We start from the raw sequence: 21,054 nt of genomic DNA, 5'->3' as shown, positions 1-21,054 counted from the left end.
CCCTGGTCTTCCAAAGCTCTTGCCTTCTGACTGCTCACAATAATGGCTCACCCTTGCGTGGCCCTGCTCACTAGCCTGATGCCCCCTAAAGGCTCCACTGCGTTAACTTATTGCACTGTCACTTCACAATCCCATGAGGGGTGCAGGCGTTCTTCCCATTTTGCAGATGTGGAAACAGGTCCACAGAGGTGAAGTCACAAGCCCCAGGTCACACAGGCAGAGGTGGGATCTCAACCTGGGAAGTCTGGCTTCAGCATCCGTGCCCTCAAACGCTGCACTGCCTGGTGGCAACTCCTCGACAGGCTGGGCCCCCAAGCACACACAGGGCCGGATCCTAGAAATGAACTATGTTAACACATACAAGGCCCCTAGAGTGGTCCCTGGTATTTTGAGAAATACTCCCCCCACGGTATCCATCATTATTATATTAATACTTTTAGATCTCCTGAGTTTGGCTTTCATATATGAGGTGTATGTGTGAGGGAGGGAGTTAGTAACTGGTATAGTTGTAGCTTCCCAGAGGGGCTCAGTGGTGAAGAATCCACCTGCCAATGCAAGAGATGCAGGAGACGAGGGTTCAGTCCCTGGGTCAGGAAAATCCCCTGGAGGAGGAGGAAATGGCAACCTACTCCATTATTCTTGTCAGGAAAATCCCATTGACAAGGGAGACTGGCAGGCACAGTCCATGGGTTTGCAAAGAGTCAGGCATGACTGAGTGACTGAACACACACATAGTTGTCTATCAGTTGCTAGAATAACAAAATATTTTCAAGCTGGTTGGTAAGAAACTGCTGACCTGATCCCAGCCCGTAAAGATCCCTTCCTCTTGGCACCCTGGCTCTCCCCAGACCCCCTCCTTCCACAAAAGCAATAGAAAAAGGGCTGATGCCAGACACCCTGCGGGCTTCTAGAACCCTGCTGCAGAGCTGTGTCTGGTATCTCTGCAGACTGGTTGGGACTCTGGGTCTTGCCAGTTGCTAAACATTTAGAGAATTGCTTCTGTGGTAGGGTGGGGGGAAGAGGACAGGGAGGACCTGGGAAGGCTTAAGGAAAGGAAGGATGGCAGGGAGGATTCAGGTAAGTGGGAGGCAGCTCAGCTGACCCAGAAACCACAGATGAGCACAGAGATAATGGGAAAGGGGAAAAGGCAGGAGAGTCGGCAAAAGGGTTACCATCTGGACAGGGTCAGAGGTCATTTTTTGTCACTCACTCCGGCCACAGGCAGCTGCTGTCCCGAAGCTCACGTCCTGGTATAGCCCGAAGGTGAGCAGCCCAAAGCTGGTAGCGGCCTCGGCCACATGGACACTGTCAGTTGTGCCAAAGTCCAGTTCGGCATATGAGAACTCACTGCCTGGCACAGCGGCCCAGGAGAGTTTGGCCCCTAGCCTCTGCCCATCCATGGTCAGCTCGCCAGCAGCCTTGGTTGGCGTCACCACCAGGGCCACACCCTTAGAGCCTGGCACACTCCTCACCACGTAGGCAGGGCAGTAGGCCGCCACATCTGGGATCAGGACCAGGTGGGGGTCATAGGTCTCTCCATCTTTGGTGGTACCCGCACCAAACATCAGGACTTGGATGCCCACGTCTGCAGACAGGTAGAGTGGCCGGGACTGCTGGATCTCAAACTCTGCCACGTTGCCTGCCTGGAGCCCCCGGGAGCCAGTGGTGCCCCCCAGGTGGTAGGTCAGCCTTGTGGCCTGGCTGGCCATGACGTAGATCACATCATGCTGGCTGTGGAAGGACAGAGGGGGCACCACGTAGCGGGTGCCCCAGGCAGACGTGGGTAGCAGCTGCTCTACCACATGGTTGCAGTTCGAGTTTCTCTGGGCACAGCTGTGGCCGGAGAGGACAGCCACGGGGCTGCTGGCAGTGACCTTTGACCCCGAGAGGTTAGATGTGCTCTGTATCTGGGCCACCTGGTAGGGGTCCAGGGTCACATTCAGGACACGGCCTGCTGCGTAGGACTTGCCCTTGAATGTCACCGACCCCTTCAGCCGTATACTGACAGAGGCACCGGCTGCACCCGCCACCACAGCAAACTCCTGGAGGTTCCTGGACGAAGGGCTGGAGGGCGTGAGCACAAAGTACTCAGTGCCCAGGGCGCGGACAGGCCTCAGCAGTGTCACATCCGCCGTGCTGGGCTTAGCGTTTACCGCCTGCACCGAGATGGCACGGTCAGCGCGGACCACCACCGCATGCTGGAAGGTTTTGCTGCCGACCATCTCAGCCTTGGCGCTGATGTTGACCAAGACTGACTGCCCTGGCCTGACAGTGACCTTCTGTGTGGTGCCATCTGCCCGGCTGAGGATGGAGACTGAGGTGAGGCTGTCCGACAGACTGGAGAGGAGGAGGCAGAGATAGGCCTTGCTGTACCCGGGATTATAGTTCTGCAGGAAGGCCGTGAGGAATTCCTCACCCCCGCTGCTCTGGGGGTCCACTGAGGCCTCCTGGGTCAACCCTGGGGTGAGAAAATGCAGTCGTGGGTCTTGCCTTATCCAATCCCCCCTACCCCTGTCAGAGAAGCAGCCTCCTGCCCTGTGCCTGGCTCGCAGGTTGAAACATTAACATGAGTTTCTGTTTTCTCTCTTCTCTCTCCTTTTCCCTTAGTCACGCAGTGATCACCTACCAACCTTTCTGGCTTTTGCCTTCCAGAAGCCTGAACACTTCAGACAGGGCTCTCAGGCTCAAATGCTGATGGGGCCCAACAAGAGACATAAATGTGTGAGACAGAAGGGGCGACTGTGGGGCTAGAACATTCATATGCCATACGCATTGCTATTGGCTTTAATCTGTTGTGGTTATGATGTCTTATAGGTTCTCCCTTAAAAATGTCAGATCTTACCATTTTTCAAAAGCAATTGGAGAGTTGAATTTCTGTGTGAAATTTCCAATCCAAAATTGTTTTAAGTAAGCAGTATGGGGACGTCCCCAGTGGCTAAGACTCCGAGCTTCCAGTTCACGGAGGCTGGGTTCAATCCCTGATCAGGGAACTAGATTCCATATGCTGGAACTAAAAGTTCAAGTGGTGCAACTAAAGATCCCACTTGCTGCAACTAAGACCCGGTGTAGCCAGACAAATAAATAAAACAAATACGGCACTGTGGGGCCCAACCTCAGGTGCCAGTTTGTGATTTCTGTGTTCACAGGATGAAGCATGAGTGTGAAGGGTAAAAGGGGATTATGAGAGTATGGACAAAATGTCTCCTAGCAATAGAGAGGAGTGGGCACTTTTCAACACCTCCATCAAGGAAGAGATCCTCCAGGGCTGAGAGGAGACGGGGAGAGGAAGAGAGAGATCACTCTATGGGGTCTTAGAGAGTGTTGTGGGGGGTCACAGAGGGACTGTCTGCTGAATAAGGGGAGCCTTGAAGAACATCCCAGTGTCCCACAGCACCAGGGGATCAGGGGGATGAATGTAACTAGAGTAACCTAAATAGATGTTGACTGGTAACTAGAGGCCCCAGATGTCCCATCCGTCCCCCGAGCTTTGGCTTTATGTAGGACTCTAGTCCTGGACAAAGCCCTAGAGAATTAGGCACCAAGCCCACCCCTCCAAATGATGTTAGTGAAATCTTCCATCACCTCCACAGAATGAGGCTCTAAGTCAAAACTTGAGTTGAGCTGCAGAAAATCAAGAAAGTAGCAATTCTTACCTACTTGAATTCAGGGACTAAAGATTTTACCTGCTTCCCTCCAGAACTGACAGAGGATGGGTGAATTCCACCACATTTCTCTGCCTGATTTAACGGCCCTCTCTCCCAATCTCAGCGAGCCTGAGGTCACACTGGGAGATGGGTTTGCAGAGGTGGCTCCAGTGGAGGGTGCTGACCCAGGCAGGCAGAGTTCTTCAGTCTGGAACCAGGACATAGATGGGATTTCGGTCTAACTTACCCCACAGGAGGGTTGCTCCGGCCCAAAGCATCCACCAGCTCCGCAGGGAACCCATGTCTGCAGTGGGAGAAGAGAGGGGGTCATGGGAGGCGGATCTGTCCCTCTGTCAGAGGACAAAAGTGCCTTGTCTCTGGACAAGGGCTACCTGGGCACCAGGAAGGCTGAGGTGAGCTGGGTCCAAGGGCCAACGTATGTATAAGGGGAGTTGGACATCTGGTGGGTCTGGTGGTTGGGCAGGGAGGGCAGAACAGGAGTCGGATGTCCTGTGGGTCTGGTAGCGGGTGAGATGGGGAGGCCTGGAGCCAGGGGCAAGGGTAGGGGACCTGATGTCCTGCTTCTAAAGGTGACGCGGCCTCTCTCACCTGCAGGTTCCTGGAGCTGTGGGAATGGCCTCTGGGCTGGCCTATATAGTGGAGTCTCTTAATTCCTCAGGCCACTCCCTGGGCCACCTGCCACACAGATGGTGCCAACTTCCTGGAGGAGGCTTCTGACCCCAGGGTCAGCTGGAATGAGCACCCTGGAGGCCTGTGAAGGGTGAGGGCAAGCCTGCATGCCTGATTCCTGAGAGGGATGTGAGAACAGCTGGTGGCTGTGCCTAGGGAGTCTGCTAGAGACTTCAGTCCTGGCAGGGTGGTGTCCCCAAGAGAAACAGCTGGGGAGCAGGGTGCTGAGGGCCTGGACCTGGGCTCTCAGACGGCAGGGAGCAGGAGCTGAAAGTGGCATTTGGTCCTGTTTGCTGGTTTGATGGCTAGATTTGTTTGCTTTTTTTTTTTTTTTTCCTTTTGGCTCCTGCCAGGAATAATAGTGAAGGACTCACATCCGGGTCCCCAGTCCCCTCAAGCTCTTCTCTGGCCCCCAGCTATCCATATCCTGTTTCCAGTCACTCAAGGCCGGGGGAGTGGGGAAGGTCAGATGTGGGGGAGGGGGCGGGGGGGGGCAGGAATCTGAGCACTTGACCCAGGGCTGTGGAGTGGGACACAGTACCTCCACCCCCAAACCACAGGATCTCCTGGGTACCTAATCTGCAAAATGGGAACATCAGAAATAGCCTCATTGGGCTTATTTGTCTCCCAGAGGATACTGTAAACTCTCAAGGACTGTAGCGGGGAGGCAGGCTCTTCTGGTGTGGCCCCAGGTGGGGAGCAGGTGGGATGCAGGGGCTGGAGCTGCCTGCAAAGAAGGATGGAGGCCACTGTTTCCTGGTTCCACGTAGACAATGGGCTCTGCTTTCTGGAGAATTTGTTTTCTGGGAGGTGTTTTATTTTCCTGAGAAGGGTCTAGCTGAACAAGTTTTGGGCGATGTGGTGCCCCCATCAACCCAAAATCTGCCTGGGATGGGAGATGGAGTTCTAGGTCACATCTAGGGGAGCAGAAGCAGAGACAGATGAGAGGAGGTATGGGTGTTCAGAGATGGAGTCACTTCCTCCCAAGGGGCTGGCCTGACCCATGCCCTGCTCTCCTCCTCCCAGCCTCAGGACTCATTGTTTGCTGGGGAGTCTCCCCTGGGAACAGCAGCTGCAAAGCCTGGCTGTCCTCTCAGACAACACCCCAGCAGCTGCTGCCCCCAGGACTTCTCCTCCCTTATCACAAGGCCTGGGCCTCCAGGCGGCCAGGGTGGGTGGGAGCTGTCATAGCCCCCACCCAGGGCAGGTTCCCAGAGGGAGAGATAAAGACTCAGAGTTGACTGAAACCCAAAGTCAACCGGGAAAATGAGGTGAGCAAACAAGAGACTGAATGAGAGCCAAAGGTATCGAGAAACAGGTAGGGGTGAGGGGATGCATGGGGAATGAGAGCTTTGTGTGGTGGCTTCCTGGGTCCTGAGGGAAAGGATTGGGAGGAGGCGCTGCTTCGAGTCCTGAGGAGGAAAGAGCTATTTGCAAACAAAAATGTCAGATCTTCTATATCAGATAGATACCCCTCATTTAGCCTGAGACATCCAGAGAATTAAGGGCTGAGGGGCAGAGAATTAGGGTAAGACCCAAGGTGATTCTTCACATCAATCTCTAAGCCTTGAGGTCTCCCCTGATTAACCCAGAGAGGAGCCTTCCCCCATCCAAATCCATGGCTGCATTCTGCAGAGTCCCCAGAAGTGAGGTGGTGGTGGAAAGTCCCCACAATTTAGGATGTGACACCCCTGGGACCTTCTCCCTCCTCTCAGAGCCCAAGGGGTATGAGTGCGGTAGGTGTGTATGGAGGGGGGTATGCTATGACACACCTTGTGCCCTACTCCATGCCATATCAAATTCTCAGAAATCCCACTGGTGATCCCCGAGATAACCTGTGGGGGCAGTTCCTTGCGGTCAGTAAAATCACATCCGTCCTGCACCAGCAGTCCTGGGCTGAGCCCAGACAAGGGGGTGTTTGTGTGTCTGAGCCTCTGGCCTCTCCCTGCTGACAGGTTCCGTTGGGGGCAGACCTGTGTTGGTCACACCATTGGAGACCCCTGGGGCCCTCTGGCTTGTCTGGGTTTTGGAGATCCAGAGCACAGGTGGAGAGAATTTATTCTGCAGCTCAATTCAGAGTACATTCAGATCAAGGAGGTCAAAATTGCTGGAAATGTTGAACTTCATTCTTTCATGCTCTGGATCCCACAAGGGATCTTTACACCTCCTTGGGGATTCCTCCATCTTGCCACTAAGCTCCCTGAGGTTCAAACTTGACCTTCTTCCTCCTTTGCTCAAGAACATTCCATGCCTCTCTGTTCCTGTGAACGCAAGTCCACATTCATGGCAGGGCTGTCTGAAGTCCTAATGCCCCACTTCCGGCAACTTTCATCTTGCCGGTGCAGTTCCTTCCACTCTTCATCATGTTCTACCTGCTAACTCCAGGCCTGGAATCTAGATATCCTTTTCTATATGTGTCATTTCCCAAGAACCCGAGGTAAGGCTAATCTCTTTTATTCCTCCTACGTGGCACTGGCCATCCACTTCCTTGATTTACAGGAGCTCCCTTTATTTGTTTTACCCGCTTGAAACTTTAGACCTGCTACATCTATGGTCCTGTTCTGCACCTCCCCACCCATGTCTCTCTCACCCACCACAATCTGACTTCCATGTGCATTGAAATCGTCTGCTAAACCCTCCAATGTAGCTCCTCTGTAACATTTGACACAAACACTTCCTCCTTAAAAATTTCGAATGCCTTGGTTTCCATATCACTTTCTTCTGGATCTTGTGTTACTTTGGTCTGTTTCCTACAATAACTCTTTTAACATTGGTGTTCCTCAGATTCTCTCTCTGCTTATTTCTCTAACTGCCTCTTTTTTCCAGGAGATCTTTCTGTTGTTGTTCAGTCACTAAGTCGTGTCTGACTCTTTGCAACCCCATGGACTACAGGACGCCAGGCTTCTCTGTCCTTCACTATCTCCTGGAGTTTGCTCAAACTCATGTCCATTGAGTCAGTGATACTATCCAATGATCTCATCCTCTGTCACTCCCTTCTCCTCCTGCCTTCAATCAGCATCAAGGTCTTTTCCAGTGAGTCAGCTCTTCCTATCAGGTGACCAAAGTATTAGAACTTCAGCCTCAGCATCAATCCTTCCAATGAATATTCAGGGTTGATTCCCTTTAGGATTTACTGGTTTAATCTCCTTGCTGCCTAAGGGACTCTCATGAGTCTTCTACAGCACCTCAATTCAAAAGCATCAATTTTTCAGCTCTCAGCCTTCTTTATGGTCCAACTCCTACATCCGTACATGACTACTGGAAAAACCATAGCTTTGACTATATGGACATTTGTTGGGAAAGTGATGTCTTTGCTTTAAATATATATATATATATATTTTTTTTTTTTTTACAGCTGAGCTGGGTCTTCACTGCTATGTGGGTTTCTTTCTAGTTCCAGGGAATCAGGGCTGCTCTCTGGTTGCAAGGCACAGGTTTCTCATTGCAGTGGCTTTTCTTGTTGCAAAGCACAGGCTCTAGAGCACAGGCTAAGTAGTTGTGGCTCATGGGCTCAATCCCTCCACAGCACGTGGGATTTTCCAAGGTCTGGGATGGAACTCGCCTCTGCTGCTTTGGCAGGTAGATTCTTTACCGCTGAGCTACCAGGGAAGTCCTCTCCAGGAGATCTTGTATGTGTCCGCTTATACTGTTTTCGTGATGATGAAACTTCTGTGTTTTGGCTGTCCAGTGTGGTAGGCAATAGCTCCATGTATGTACTGAGCTCTTTTAAACATTTTTTCTTTTATTTATTTGTTTGGCTGTGTTGGGTCTTAGTTGCTGCATGCATGATCTTCTATCTTTGCTTCTATCTTTGCATGAGGGATCTTTAGTTGTAGCAATGCAAACTCTCAGTAGTGGCAGGTGGGTCTAGTCCCCTGACCAGGGATCGGACCTGGGCCCCTGCATTGGGAGCTCGAAGTCTTAGCCACTGGGTCACCAGGGAAGTTCCTCTATTGAGCTCTTGAAATGTGACTAATGTAATGGAGGAACTGAATTTTTAATTTAATTAATCCATTGAAAATTAAATTTAAATAACCACCTGTAACTTATGTCTGTATTAGACAGGATAAAACTCCAGAAAACTCTATCTGCCACCCATACCTACCTACCCATCTATTCTCTTTTATACCCATTTTCTATTCCTGGTCCCCTTGTAGAAACCATTCTAATTTGATTCATGGGAATATTTTTAATGTCCTCTTGAAATAAAATACACATATTGGTAAATGCACAAATCATAAATGTATGCAGCTCATTGAATTATTTAAAAATGAATATATCCTTATAACCCACAACCAGGTCAAGAAAGAATATTTTCAGCAGTCCAGAGCCTTCTGAATTTCCCTTCCTAATCACTACCCACTCCCTACTTTGCCATGCTTGCATGCAGTCACTCAGTCGTGTCTGACTCTGTGCAGCCCTATGGACTGTAGCCTGCCAGGCTCCTCTGTTCTGGGATTCTCCAGGCAAGAATACTGGAGTGGGTAGTCATCCCCTTCTCCAGGGGATCTTCCTGACCCAGGGATCATAAGGAGTCCCTGTTATGACTTCAAACACCACAGATTGTTTAGCTTGCTGGGTTTTGTTTCCCCCCCCTCCTTTCTTTTTTGGCCAAGCCATAAGGCATGGGGTATCTTAGTTCCCCAACCAGGGGTGGAACCCGAACCCCCTGCATTGGGAGCTCGGAGTCTTAACCAGTGGACGCTGTTTTTGAACTTTACACAAATGAAATGTCCATATTGTTCTGTGTCTGGCTTCTTTCACTCAGTATTATCCTATGTACATAACTGCAGTTCATTTTCATTGCCATATAATACTTGCTTGTTTAAAAATCACTACATAGTTCCCCATTGTACTGTTTCCACTTTGGGCTAATGAATTCTATCTTTTGACACACGTGCAGTTTCTGTTGGGATGTGCTGTGGAGTTCCCAATGCTGGGTCACTGGGCTTGGCTTTAGTAGATGCTACCAAACATGTTTCAGTTTCAACTCCGATAAATGACTGGTACGGTTGCTCCTTAGCTTCACCAATATTTGGCCTTGTTAGACTTTGTAATTTTAGCCATTCTAGAGGTGTAGTGATGTTGTGTTGTGGTTTTAATGTGCATTTCCTTGTTCTTTTAATGAGGTTGAGAACTTTTCACATAGTTATTGGCAATTAGAATCTCTTTGCAATTGGTGATTTTAGTGATGTGCTTGTTCAAGGCTGCCCATTTTTTAAAATTAGGCAGTCTTTTGGTTTGGTCTGTATGACCAAATTGTATGACCAATTGGTCTGTATGAATTCTTTATATGTTCTGGGTACAAGTCAATTATGGGTTATATATTTTGCTTTTTTTCTCCCACTCTGTGATTTACCTTTTCAAAATTTATCTTTTACTTTTTTTGGCTCAAACCACATGGCTTGTGGGATCTTAGTTCCCTGACCAGGGATTGAACCCACAGCAGTGGGTCCCAACCACTGGACTACCAAGGAATTCTCTCTGATCACTTTCACTTTTTTAATACTGAAAAATTCTTAATTTTAATGTGGTTCATTTCATCCATCTATAACATTTTGTGACTGGCCTTTTTTTTCCTGTGTTGAATTCATCTAATCCATAAACATTTTGGGCTTCCCAGGTGTGCTAGTGGTAAAGAACCCTGCCTGCCAATGCAGTGAGACATAAGAGATGTGGGTTTGCTCCCTGGGTTCAGAAGGTCCCCTGGAGGAGGGCATGGCAACCAGCTCCAGTATTCTTGCCTGGAGAATCCCATGGACAGAAGAGCCTGGTGGGCTACAGTCCATGGGGTTGCAAAGAGTCAGACGTGACTTAACGACTCAACCACCAGCAGCACTGAAGACTTTCAAAGGGACACTTTGTGTTCGAGGTAATGGTCAGTGAGAGTCAGAGCTATGGTGGCTATTGACTCTGATGAGGAATGAATAAGTATTCCTTGCTGTTCCCAGGAACTGTGATCAAATGTTGACACTCTTTTACACCTGGACTCTGTAGAGCAGGTTCTCCTACCTAAGGTGGAAACATGACACAATCCAGGAAGCTGAAAGAATGCCTCCCAGCCAGAGATAATACCCTTTTTCTCTTCTTTGAATAGGTGAACTACAGGTGCATGGCAACTTCCTGCCCGAGCCATGCCCTTCTCCCTCAGCCACAGATGGTTCTGAAAGGCAAAGGAAAGGCAGCAGGTAGTGGGCAAAAATATCTAACTTAATATTTCAAAGCTGAACTGATGTAATCCCTGTGAAGAGAAGCTTTTGGAAAACCTTTAAGACTGAGAACTCAAAGAGTTGGGTTCCCTCCTAGAACCCTGTAATTCCTTTACCAAAACACATTTCACATCATCTTGTAATTGTTTTTTTGACCTCCTTGATCTGAATAGGGATGTGTTTATTTTGCTGATTAGTGAATCCCCAGAGCCTGGTATAGTCCTGGCTCTCGGCGAGTACTTAACAATTATTTCCTGATTGAATGGAATGGAGAAATATGCGAAGATCTGGAGGAGTGAAAGAGATTTGCGGGGTTCAGTTCTGTCTGTTATATTGGCCTGTGATGGAAGTTGTCCTTTCCATAGCATTAATGGAGAGTGGTATATATATTTTTTAATATTTATTTATTTTATTTTTATCGGTTATTTGGCTACACTTGGTCTTAGTTGCGGCATGTGGGATCTTTGATTTTTGTAGCTGCAGGTGGTATCTAGTTCTCTGACGAGGGATTGAACCCAGGACCCCTGGATTGGGAGTGTGGACTCTTAACCACTGGACCACCAGAGAAGTCCCTGGAGGTTAGTAGAGACACTTTGCAGAGGCAGAGTGGGAGAATCAGGCTGCCTGGTCATTTAAAATGGATATGCTTGTTATACTTCAAGTATACAGCTCAGATCAGTGGTCTCTGTGCTCATCAGACCTTTTCTAGGAGAAGTAACAGTTGAATATTTTAGGTTCAGTCAAATTTTGTTATGATATACAACATACATGTATTAGCCAGATATGAATAAATATAGACCATGGGAACTACATATCTGAAATTAACATAAATATTTAAAGATTTTTAAAAATGCAAATGCCCTGGTGGTTAAGAACCTAAGGTCACTTGGCCCCTCTGTTTCTCATTTGTCTGCCTTTTTTCTTATATTCTTGTGGGTTAATATGAGCATTTCTTATAATTCCATTTTGATTTGTAGGTTTTTTTGGGGGAGGGGGTGTTGGGTCTTCCTTGCAGCATGCAGACTTCTCTAGCTGCAGTGCACTGGCTTCTCTAGTTGTAGCTTGTGAGCTTAGTTGCCCCTTGGCATGTAGGATCTTATGTGCCTGATGAGGGATTGAATCTGTGTCCCCCTGCATTGGAAGGTGGATTCTTAACCACTGGACCACTAGGGAATCCCCTATATGCTTTTTGGGTACATTTTTGTTGTTGTTCCATCACTCAGTCATGTCTGACTCTTTGGGACACCATGAACTGCAGCACACCAGGCTTCCCTGTCCTTCACTATCTCCTGGAGCTTGCTCACACTCATGTCCTTTGAGTTGGTGATGCCATCCAACCATCTTGTCTTCTGTCGTCCCCTTCTCCTGTCTTCAATCTTTCCCAACATCAGGATCTTTTCTAATGAGTCAGCTCTTCGCATCAGGTGGCCAAAGTATTGCAGCTTCAGCTTCAGCATCAGTCCTTCTAATGACTATTCAGGATTGATTTCCTTTAGGATTGACCTCCTTGCCATCCAAGAGACTCTCAAGGGTCTTCTCCATTACTTTGGATAAAATTTCTTAGCACTTGCTTTAGGACTTACAAATGAATATGTAACTTATTACTCAATATTTTACCACTTTGATTGATGTGCTGAAACTTTACTTCCATGGAGGTTCTTTCACCTTCTTCACTTTAAAAAAATATAATTGTTTCAAGTATCACCTCCATCTATAGTAAGCACCACATCAAATGATATAATTTTTTCTTCAACCATAATTGATTTTAAAAACCCATAAGCAAGGTAATATAGTTAGTCCTGAAAAAGGTAATATATCTACCCATTCTGTTATTCTTTCTTTCTGAAGTTCTGAGACTTCTGTTATCATTTGGAGCTTGGAGAACCTCCTTTACCCATTCTTTAACAGCTGTTCTACTGAAAAGACACTAGCTTTTCACCTAAAACTTATTTCCCTTTAATTTCTGAAGGGTAGTTTTGCTGGCTATAGGATTCACAGTTGACGGTTCTTTTCTCTTGGCACTTGAAAAATATGATGTCATGCTTTCTTCTCAATGGTATTAGATGAAAAACCCACTGTAATTTGATCAGTGTTTCCCTGTAGATAATGTATCATTTGTCTCTAGTGCTTTCAAGATCTTTCTTGCCTTAGTTTTCATAAGGTAAGTAAGTAAGTAAGTGTTAGTTGCTCAGTCATGCCCGACTCTTTGCAACCCCATGGACTACAGCCCACCAGGCTCCTCTCTCTATGAGATTTTCCAGGGAAGGATACTGGAATGGGTTGCCATTTCCTTCTCCAAGGGACCTTCCCAACCCAGGGATCAAACCCAGGTCTCCTGCACTGCAGGCAGTTTATTTACCCACTGAGCTACAAGCGAATCCCTTTCATAAGGTAATTGGTGTGTATTTCTTTGGATTTACTCTGTTTAGCTTCTTGAATCTGTAGGTTTATATCTTCTGCCAAATTTTGTAAGGGTTAGTCATTATTTCTTCAAATACCTTTTCAGCCCTGCTCTTTCTTTCTCTCCTTCTGTTACTCTGTGATACAAATGTTAGATTTTGCATAATTGTCCTGCAGGTTCTCTAAGGATTTGGTAGTTCTTTTTTCCTGTCAATTTTTTTTTCTGATTTTGTTTTTTTGTTTTTAATAAATAAATCACATTTTAATCACTTGGCTTTGTTTAATCCACAAGATCAACTTTACAGCTTTTTATAGTCTGTTTTCCCAAACCACGTGACCTAATGTGTTCTCTGAAACCTTTAATATTTTAAGAAAAACTTGTTCCACCTTTCATTTTGCAACCCCAGAGATGACCTTCCTTACACTCCCCATCAATGGCCAATGAGTCACCTCAAAGAAACAGTGCTGGAATGGTGGTAAACTACAGTCTCAAAGACCCTCAGAATAGTCAAAGAAAAAGAAAAAAGTTATCGAGGAAGACAGCCTCCAATGTTCCCTGGAATGGCTCTCCCTGAACATCCCACTCACACCCTGTGGCCACTCTGGCCAGGACCCTGGAGCATTCTGTTCCTTCTGCCATCTGTAGCAGGTTCTGCAGGGCTGAAACGGTGTTGCACAGACAGGTCTGAAATTCGTTTCTGCTGGTGACCTATGCGGTTCACAGCCACACCAGGCCAGCAGCAGTTCTCAGCCGTGTGCCCTGAGCCAGCTGAGAGCCATGGCAGACTGAAGGCTCATGACATGCATTACGTGATCCCTATCCAAACAGAAATAAGGGTTTCATTTGCTTTATTTCCCACTCTTCTGGAAACTTTCCCCCTTGGAGATCAGTTTTCTTGGAGCCGAACTCCTCAGCCCTGGAAGTAACACAGGTACTGAGGGATTCATTGCCTAATGTTTTGCATGCCTTCCCACCAAGTCCCACTTACGTGTTACTATTTTGGCAGTGATCTCTGGCAACCAGAGAGAGAAGAGGAAACTCCCCTTGTTCTGAGGGTATCAACTGTGACAACACATCCCTGCCATCTCAAGTAGCAAACTCTAAGAAAGAAAAGTTTCTGCATGGTAATACTAATGCAAAAATCTCAGGCTAGGATCATACTGATTCAATGGCCTATACAAGGAATTCCTTAAATTACTCTTACCCATGCCCCACCCCCACCCCTGCCCACAACTTGGTAGAGAAGGGTTTATTTTTATCCCCATCAGAGTAGAAAACCTTTGCATCATTTATTATAGTCTAAAAATTCACACTGGTTTCTCAATGCTTTGTGCCAAGAGGTCAGATACTGTATTTCAAATGAAATGCTTAGATGCTTTTTTTTTTAGCTAGAGACTAACCCGAGGGCCAGTGGCTGATCCACAATCTGTACTACAGCACAGATTAAATCTGCAGTTTCTTCCTTTCCTCCCACCAAAACCATCAAACCTTGAGCAGCAAGCTCCTTGAAAGAGAAAATCAGAAAACTCCTGATCTGCAGTGATCAATATGAACACAGGGAATGCTCCTCAAAAGACTGACCAAGAAAGCTTGGTGGTGGTTTTTCTTCTTAAACTTGGGCAAATCACACAGGCCTTTGAGGCTCACCCCACTCCCATTCCTAGAACACAAAAAATATTATTTGAAAATTTCTCACTCCCTTACAATATACTGAGGTGTCAGGGAGTGTTTAACGGGAGGATTCCTACGTGCTATTTCTCATAAGTCCTTGTTTCTTTTTAAGCCGAACAGCAGGCTGCTCCCAGGAACTGAGGTCATTGTGTGAGACAGACTTGGGTCTTCTTTAGTAAACATTCTCTTTACGACAAAACTGCTTAGTCTCGCCCCCCTTTTTGAGATATGGATTGTCTCCTGACCTTGTGACCATTATTATCCCCTGTTCCCTTGGTAACAGTTACTGTACATTTAGTTTTCTGATCTTTATCATTGTCGAAAGAAATTTCTTGTACTATAGCCTATATATACTTACAGAAAAATCATTAAAGCACCTTTGCTCCGTCAGAGCTTGGGTCCCCGTGTCTTTCTTTCTTTCTTTCTTCTCTCTCTGTCTCTTCCCCTCCCTCCGGCTCTCTCTTTCACTTTCTTATTGTCAACTCCGGACTGCCAGGTCCCGGTCCATTAAAGGACCCCAACAAGTGGAGCCCACAAGGACACTGCTATACGTGGCATTTCGGACGGAGTGACTCCAGGAGGTCAGGGCCTATTGAGGTCGGTGAGTACTAAGACACGGGCCAAATGGCTGGAAAGCCCCATTATTTCTCTACTTTACTTCACCATTGTTTAAAGCTCAGGGACTTTTGGTTTCGCGCCAATGAATAGAGGCTTACTTTCAAACACTGGTTAAATGTAATCCTTGGTTCCCTGATAAATGCAGTTTTGATTTAGAAATTTGGCACCAAGTCAAAGAAAATGTTGAATGAGCCGCCAAACAAGAAAAAAATACTCCAATTGATTTCTGGCCATTTCAAGGTAAATTTTAGCCCTCCTAATATTTGACAACAGACAGAACACTTATTGCATGAATATGAATTAGATGATGAAACTTTACAAAAGGCCCAATTAGAACAACATAAAATATTTCAAAATTTTCTTACTAGCCCTGCCCTGGCTGCTCCCGGAGAAGGCAACGGCACCCCACTCCAGTACTCTTGCCTGGAAAATCCCATGGACAAAGGAGCCTGGTAGGCTGCAGTCCATGGGGTCGCTAAGAGTCGGACACGACTGAGCGACTTCACTTTCACTTTTCACTTTTATGCATTGGAGAAGGAAATGGCAACCCACTCCAGTGTTCTTGCCTGGAGAATCCCAGGGACGGAGGAGCCTGGTGAGCTGCCCTCTATGGGGTCACACAGAGTCGGACACGACTGAAGCGACTTAGCAGCAGCAGCTGGCTGCTCCAAATGCTCCTCCTCTGCCAACAGGCACAAAAGTCTCTCCTTTGTTGGAACCTAATGAAATTTATGCTAATTTTTTAGCTAGATTAGAAACTGCTATTTCCCATACTGTAATTGGAGAAGAAACCAAGAAACAGCTAGAGAAATTACTTGCTTATGAGAATGCAAATCAGGAATGTCAAAGAGCTATTGCTCCAATTCGTGAGACTGGGACTATTATTGATTATTTGAAGGCTTATCCACAGTCTAGGATCAGAAAAGCAAAATATGCAAATGCTAACTAAGACAATGGCTGCTACCTTTAGAAAGGGAAATGAAGGATGCTTTACATGTAGAGATAAAAACCGTTTTAAAAGGGACTGCCCTAAGAAAGCTAATAAAAAACCTCCAAGAATTTGCCCTCGCCGCTGTAGAGGAATGCATTGGGCCAAAGATTGTAAATCTAAATTTGATATTGAAGGAAAACCTATTCCAGGAAACTCCAAACAGGGGACACCCCAGGTCCCCTACAACAAAAACCAGGGGCAAATTCTATGTTTTCCCTCAAACCCTCCACATCCGGCAGTGCTGCCGTCAATATACCAGCCCTAAATGATTTTTTCCTTTACCCTCAAGCAGTCCCTTCTAGAGTACCTACCGGACTTTTTGGACCCCTGCCCTCACAAACCTTCAGTCTTTTATTTGGCCGATCTAGTTTGGCTTCTAAAGGAATTACTGTTCACCCTGGAATAATTGATTCAAATTATAAGGAGAGATTCAAATTATGATGTCATCTCAGATTCTATGGCAATTAAAAAAGGGGGACAAAATTGCTCAATTACTTCTTTTGCCTTACATGTCTATTAACTCCTCTAATAATGTACAGGCAAATGGGTTCAGCTGCTGCTGCTATTGCTAAGTCGCTTCAGTCGTGTCCGACTCTGTGCGACCCCAGAGACGGCAGCCCACCAGGCTCCACCATCCCTGGGATTCCCAGGCAAGAACGCTGGAGTGGGTTGCCATTTCCTTCTCCAATGCATGAAAGTGAAAAGTGAAAGTGAAGTCGCTCAGTCATGTCTGACTCCTAGCGACCCCATGGACTGCAGCCTACCCGGCTCCTTTGTCCATGGGATTTTCCAGGCAAGAGTACTGGAGTGGGGTGCCATTGCCTTCTCCGAATGGGTTCAGCAGTACAGATCAAAAACAATCCTTATGGACATCATTGGTATCTGAATATGCCCAACCAAATATAAATATCAAAATTAATGGTAAAAGATTTTCTGGTCTCCTTGGCACTGGATCTAATATTACTATTATTTCCAAACATTTATGGCCCAAATCCTGGCCTATACAAAAGGTCTCTTACCAAATTGCAGGAATTTCTCAAACCAAAGTACAAGAAATTTATCAAAATGTTCAAATCTACCCATATGAAGGACCAAAAGGCCAGCCTGCAACATTAAGACCTTATATGATAAATGCACCCCTTAATTTAATAGAAAGAGACTTACTTATGCAATGGCAAACTCAGATATACATTCCACATTTTTCCTAGGAGCCACTACTCATTTAACAAACAAAGCAATTAAAATAACTGAGAAGAATGACGAGCCTATTTGGACAGAGCAATGGCCCCTTACGAAAGAAAAATTACAGGCTACTAAAGAACTTATAGACACACAATTAGAATTAAAACATATTGAGGAATCTTACTCTCCTTAGAACTTTCCTATTTTTATTATAAAAAAGAAATCTAACAAATGGCATCTCTTAACAGACCTTAGAAAAGTTAATGCATTAATGAAACCTATGGCACCCCACTCCAGTACTCTTGCCTGGAAAATCCCATGGATGGAGGAGCCTGGTAGGCTGCAGTCCATGGGGTTGCTAAGAGTCGGACACGACTAAGCGACTTCACTTTCACTTTTCACTTTCATGCATTGGAGAAGGAAATGGCAACCCACTCCAGTGTTCTTGCCTGGAGAATCCCAGGGACGGGGGAGCCTGGTGGGCTGCCATCTATGGGGTCACACAGAGTTGGACACGACTGAAGTGACTTAGCATAGCATAGCATAGCATAGCATGGGTACATTATAACCAGGGATCCCATCACCTACTACTATTCCTCAAAATTGGCATATTATTATTACTGATTTACAAGATTGCTTTTCTAATATACCTTTACACCTTTTAGACCAGGAGAGATTCACTTTCTCTCTCCCTTATCCTAATCATATCGGGCCTCATAAAAGATTTCAATATACTATGTTACCTCAAAGTATGCTTAACAATCCTACTATTTGTCCAAAATTTTGTAGCCAAGGCTTTACATCCAATGTAACAGCAATTCCTTCATGCATATATCATTAATAATATACTATAACTACAAAAAGGAGAAATTATATTTTTGACACTGAATGGCCATGATATTCTTTAGACTCCAGAGAAAACTGATTAAAATAAAATCTTTTTTGAAATTGCAAAACTGGTTCTTCTTCCATGTGCAGTTAAGAAAAGGTTAACTTCTTAAAACACTTTTTTGGAGCTCCAGTTCTGCCTGGGAAACAAAAACAGGCCTAAGAAAAAACCTAAAGTTAACTCTTATCATGTCCTTGGGATACACAACCCACTCTATCTGGGACTCCAGCCATAAACAAATTGGTGGAAAAAAAATAATATATATATATATGTATAAAAGATATTTTAAAGCAGAAAAGATATTTCAAATGGAAAACTACCTCTGTCTATTTAAAATTATCTATGTCTCAATATATGTCTTTGTTTTGGATAATATGAAGTTAACGAGCTCTATTTAAATTCACTTGTTTGCTAATCTAATTAAGACATGTCTTAACTCATCAACATTATATAATACTTTTATTATGCCTAGGTTTAAGGTAAACTAAATTTGTCAACAAAAAGGTAACTCTTTATACATATATATAAATATATAAATGAGATGAAAACTTTTAGATAAACTCTATTAAAAATAATTATATTTTTAATAGAATAATCTATTATTATAATCTATTATTATAATCTAAAATAATCTCTTAGGATTGGGGTAACTTAAGTTTCTGGAGTTATGCTAAACCAAATAATAAAAGTTTATTAAATAGCTAGGTCATTTCCAAATGAAGTAAGATTTTAAAACATTAATTACTGAACATTAACTTCCTCTTATAAAAAGTTTTTTCTTACAGAAAAACTAAAGAGATTTTAAGCTATTAATAAGTATAAATATAAATATATATTTATATAATAAATAAATATATTATAATATATAATATGATATAATAAATATATTCACCAATCTATAAAATGCTAATATACAAGCACTTCATAGTTGCTAAAGAAAATAAGATGTATACTTTTAATAAAAAGATATCAGATCAGATCAGATCAGTTGCTCAGTTGTGTCCGACTCTTTGCGACCCCATGAATCGCAGCACGCCAGGCCTCCCTGTCCATCACCAACTCCCGGAGTTCACTGAGACTCACGTCCATCGAGTCAGTGATGCCATCCAGCCATCTCATCCTCTGTCGTCCCCTTCTCCTCCTGCCCCCAATCCCTCCCAGCATCAGAGTCTTTTCCAATGAGTCAACTCTTCGCATGAGGTGGCCAAAGTACTGGAGTTTCAGCTTTAGTATCATTCCTTCCAAAGAAATCCCAGGGCAATGGCAAATAAGATGATGAATACAGAAATATAAAAAAGGTTTATAACAAATAAAAGAAAATTTTATGACAAATGGATGTAACTCATGGCCCTGAACTTTCTTCCTCTTCCTTCTTACATCTTGATCGGTACAAATTCTTCTTTTATAGGGGCCGCACCTCTCTGAGGTGAAACTACACATGTTATAACCCACCTATTAGCTTACTTTACAATAATGAGAACACTTAATTCCATAAAAACAGACAATGGCCCTGCCTATATTTCTAAACAATTCAAACAATTTTTACATTCATTCTCTATTAAACAGATTACAAACGTTCCTTATAATCCACAAACACAAGACATAATTAAATACATTACACACTGAAGCTACAAATAAAAAATTAAATAAAGAAAAATACACAGGAACACTTTTATCTTCCTTATCCAGAGCAGACTTTACTAGATTCTAATGCAATATATTCTTTAAACCTATAACTAATGTTAATATAGCTTTATTTCTGTTTCCAGTCTGTAAGATTCTTAAAACAAAATAACATCAACTTCAATGCCTATTTCACAATACAAAACAAAAACAACATAAAAAAGACACCATTTGCTGAATAAGTTATTTGTTCCTAAGAATATCAAAAGTGCAAAATATTCACCTTCTTTTTAAGTCTGTCTTGTAAGTATCATCTTCCTTGACACACTGAACAGAGAGATCCAACAGCTGCCAGGTTGCATTTCCTTTCCAAGGACAAGGTCAAATATATTAGGATATGAGCAACATTTCATTTACCAAGTTGTTCTGCATCAGCTTTTCAATAATTTCACTTAGGAAAAAAATATTTGAATGTTTGCTCCTAATCCTTTGCCCCAAATAACACAAACCACTTAAAAACCACAGTCAGATCCCATTTCTCTTTATATCAGAAAAAATGTATGTACTGAATGAGAAAGAAATCAACCCATTATTTCAAAACCACAGCCAAATTTTCATAGTCAGTCAGTGATGACAACAAGACTACAGTACGTCATGGGAATTAAGACAAACTTGCTTACTAACACGTTGCTTGGTTGGAGCTGATGAACTCTACGTTAGACAGACTATGCCTCCGACACATGGGCCTAATGAAAAAATATTTTTTAAATGGGTACATATATCTACAAAGGCTTGCTTTGGGCCACTGACTGTCCCATCTGTTAAACATAAGGCATAAACTGTATCAACCAGAAAAACCTACCTCTAACAACATCAATGTTGTCAATTCCAAGATACCCAAAGACCAAGAAGTTAAAGCCAAAATTGGATCTATTTGATTTACATATATGAAAAGGAAGAACAATAGCATTGGCTGAGCAAGATGATGGCTCATACATTTGACACAGAAATAAACAAATTCATGGAAACAACATTCAAGAGGAAAGGTTTAAATAGTCAAGAGTCAAAGTGAAAGTGAAAGTCACTCAGTCGTGTCCGACTCTTTGTGACCCCATGCACTGCATAGTCCATGGAAT

At 44.5% G+C, this 21,054-nt stretch overlaps 1 protein-coding gene across 2 annotated transcripts in view; it reads right to left on the bottom strand.

Moving 5' to 3' along the window:
• The window catches only part of FCGBP (Fc fragment of IgG binding protein), a 58,884-nt gene extending 37,830 nt beyond the window's left edge, over positions 1 to 21,054 (bottom strand). Inside the window, exons 1-3 of one of the 2 annotated variants that reach the window (XM_027515815.1) lie at positions 20,202 to 21,054; positions 3,892 to 3,948; positions 1,211 to 2,458 (exon numbers count right to left, since the gene is read on the bottom strand). In XM_027515815.1, coding sequence (XP_027371616.1) covers positions 1,211 to 2,458; positions 3,892 to 3,946 — 1,303 coding nt within the window. In that variant the 5' untranslated portion in view covers positions 3,947 to 3,948; positions 20,202 to 21,054. The remainder of the gene's footprint in view (positions 1 to 1,210; positions 2,459 to 3,891; positions 3,949 to 20,201) is intronic. The other variant, XM_027515816.1, reaches the window with a different exon arrangement.

This window comes from Bos indicus x Bos taurus, chromosome 18 (assembly GCF_003369695.1).
Source record: "Bos indicus x Bos taurus breed Angus x Brahman F1 hybrid chromosome 18, Bos_hybrid_MaternalHap_v2.0, whole genome shotgun sequence".
In the NCBI taxonomy this organism is placed as follows: Eukaryota; Metazoa; Chordata; class Mammalia; order Artiodactyla; family Bovidae; genus Bos; species Bos indicus x Bos taurus.
This window is presented reverse-complemented; position numbering and strand designations above follow the sequence as displayed.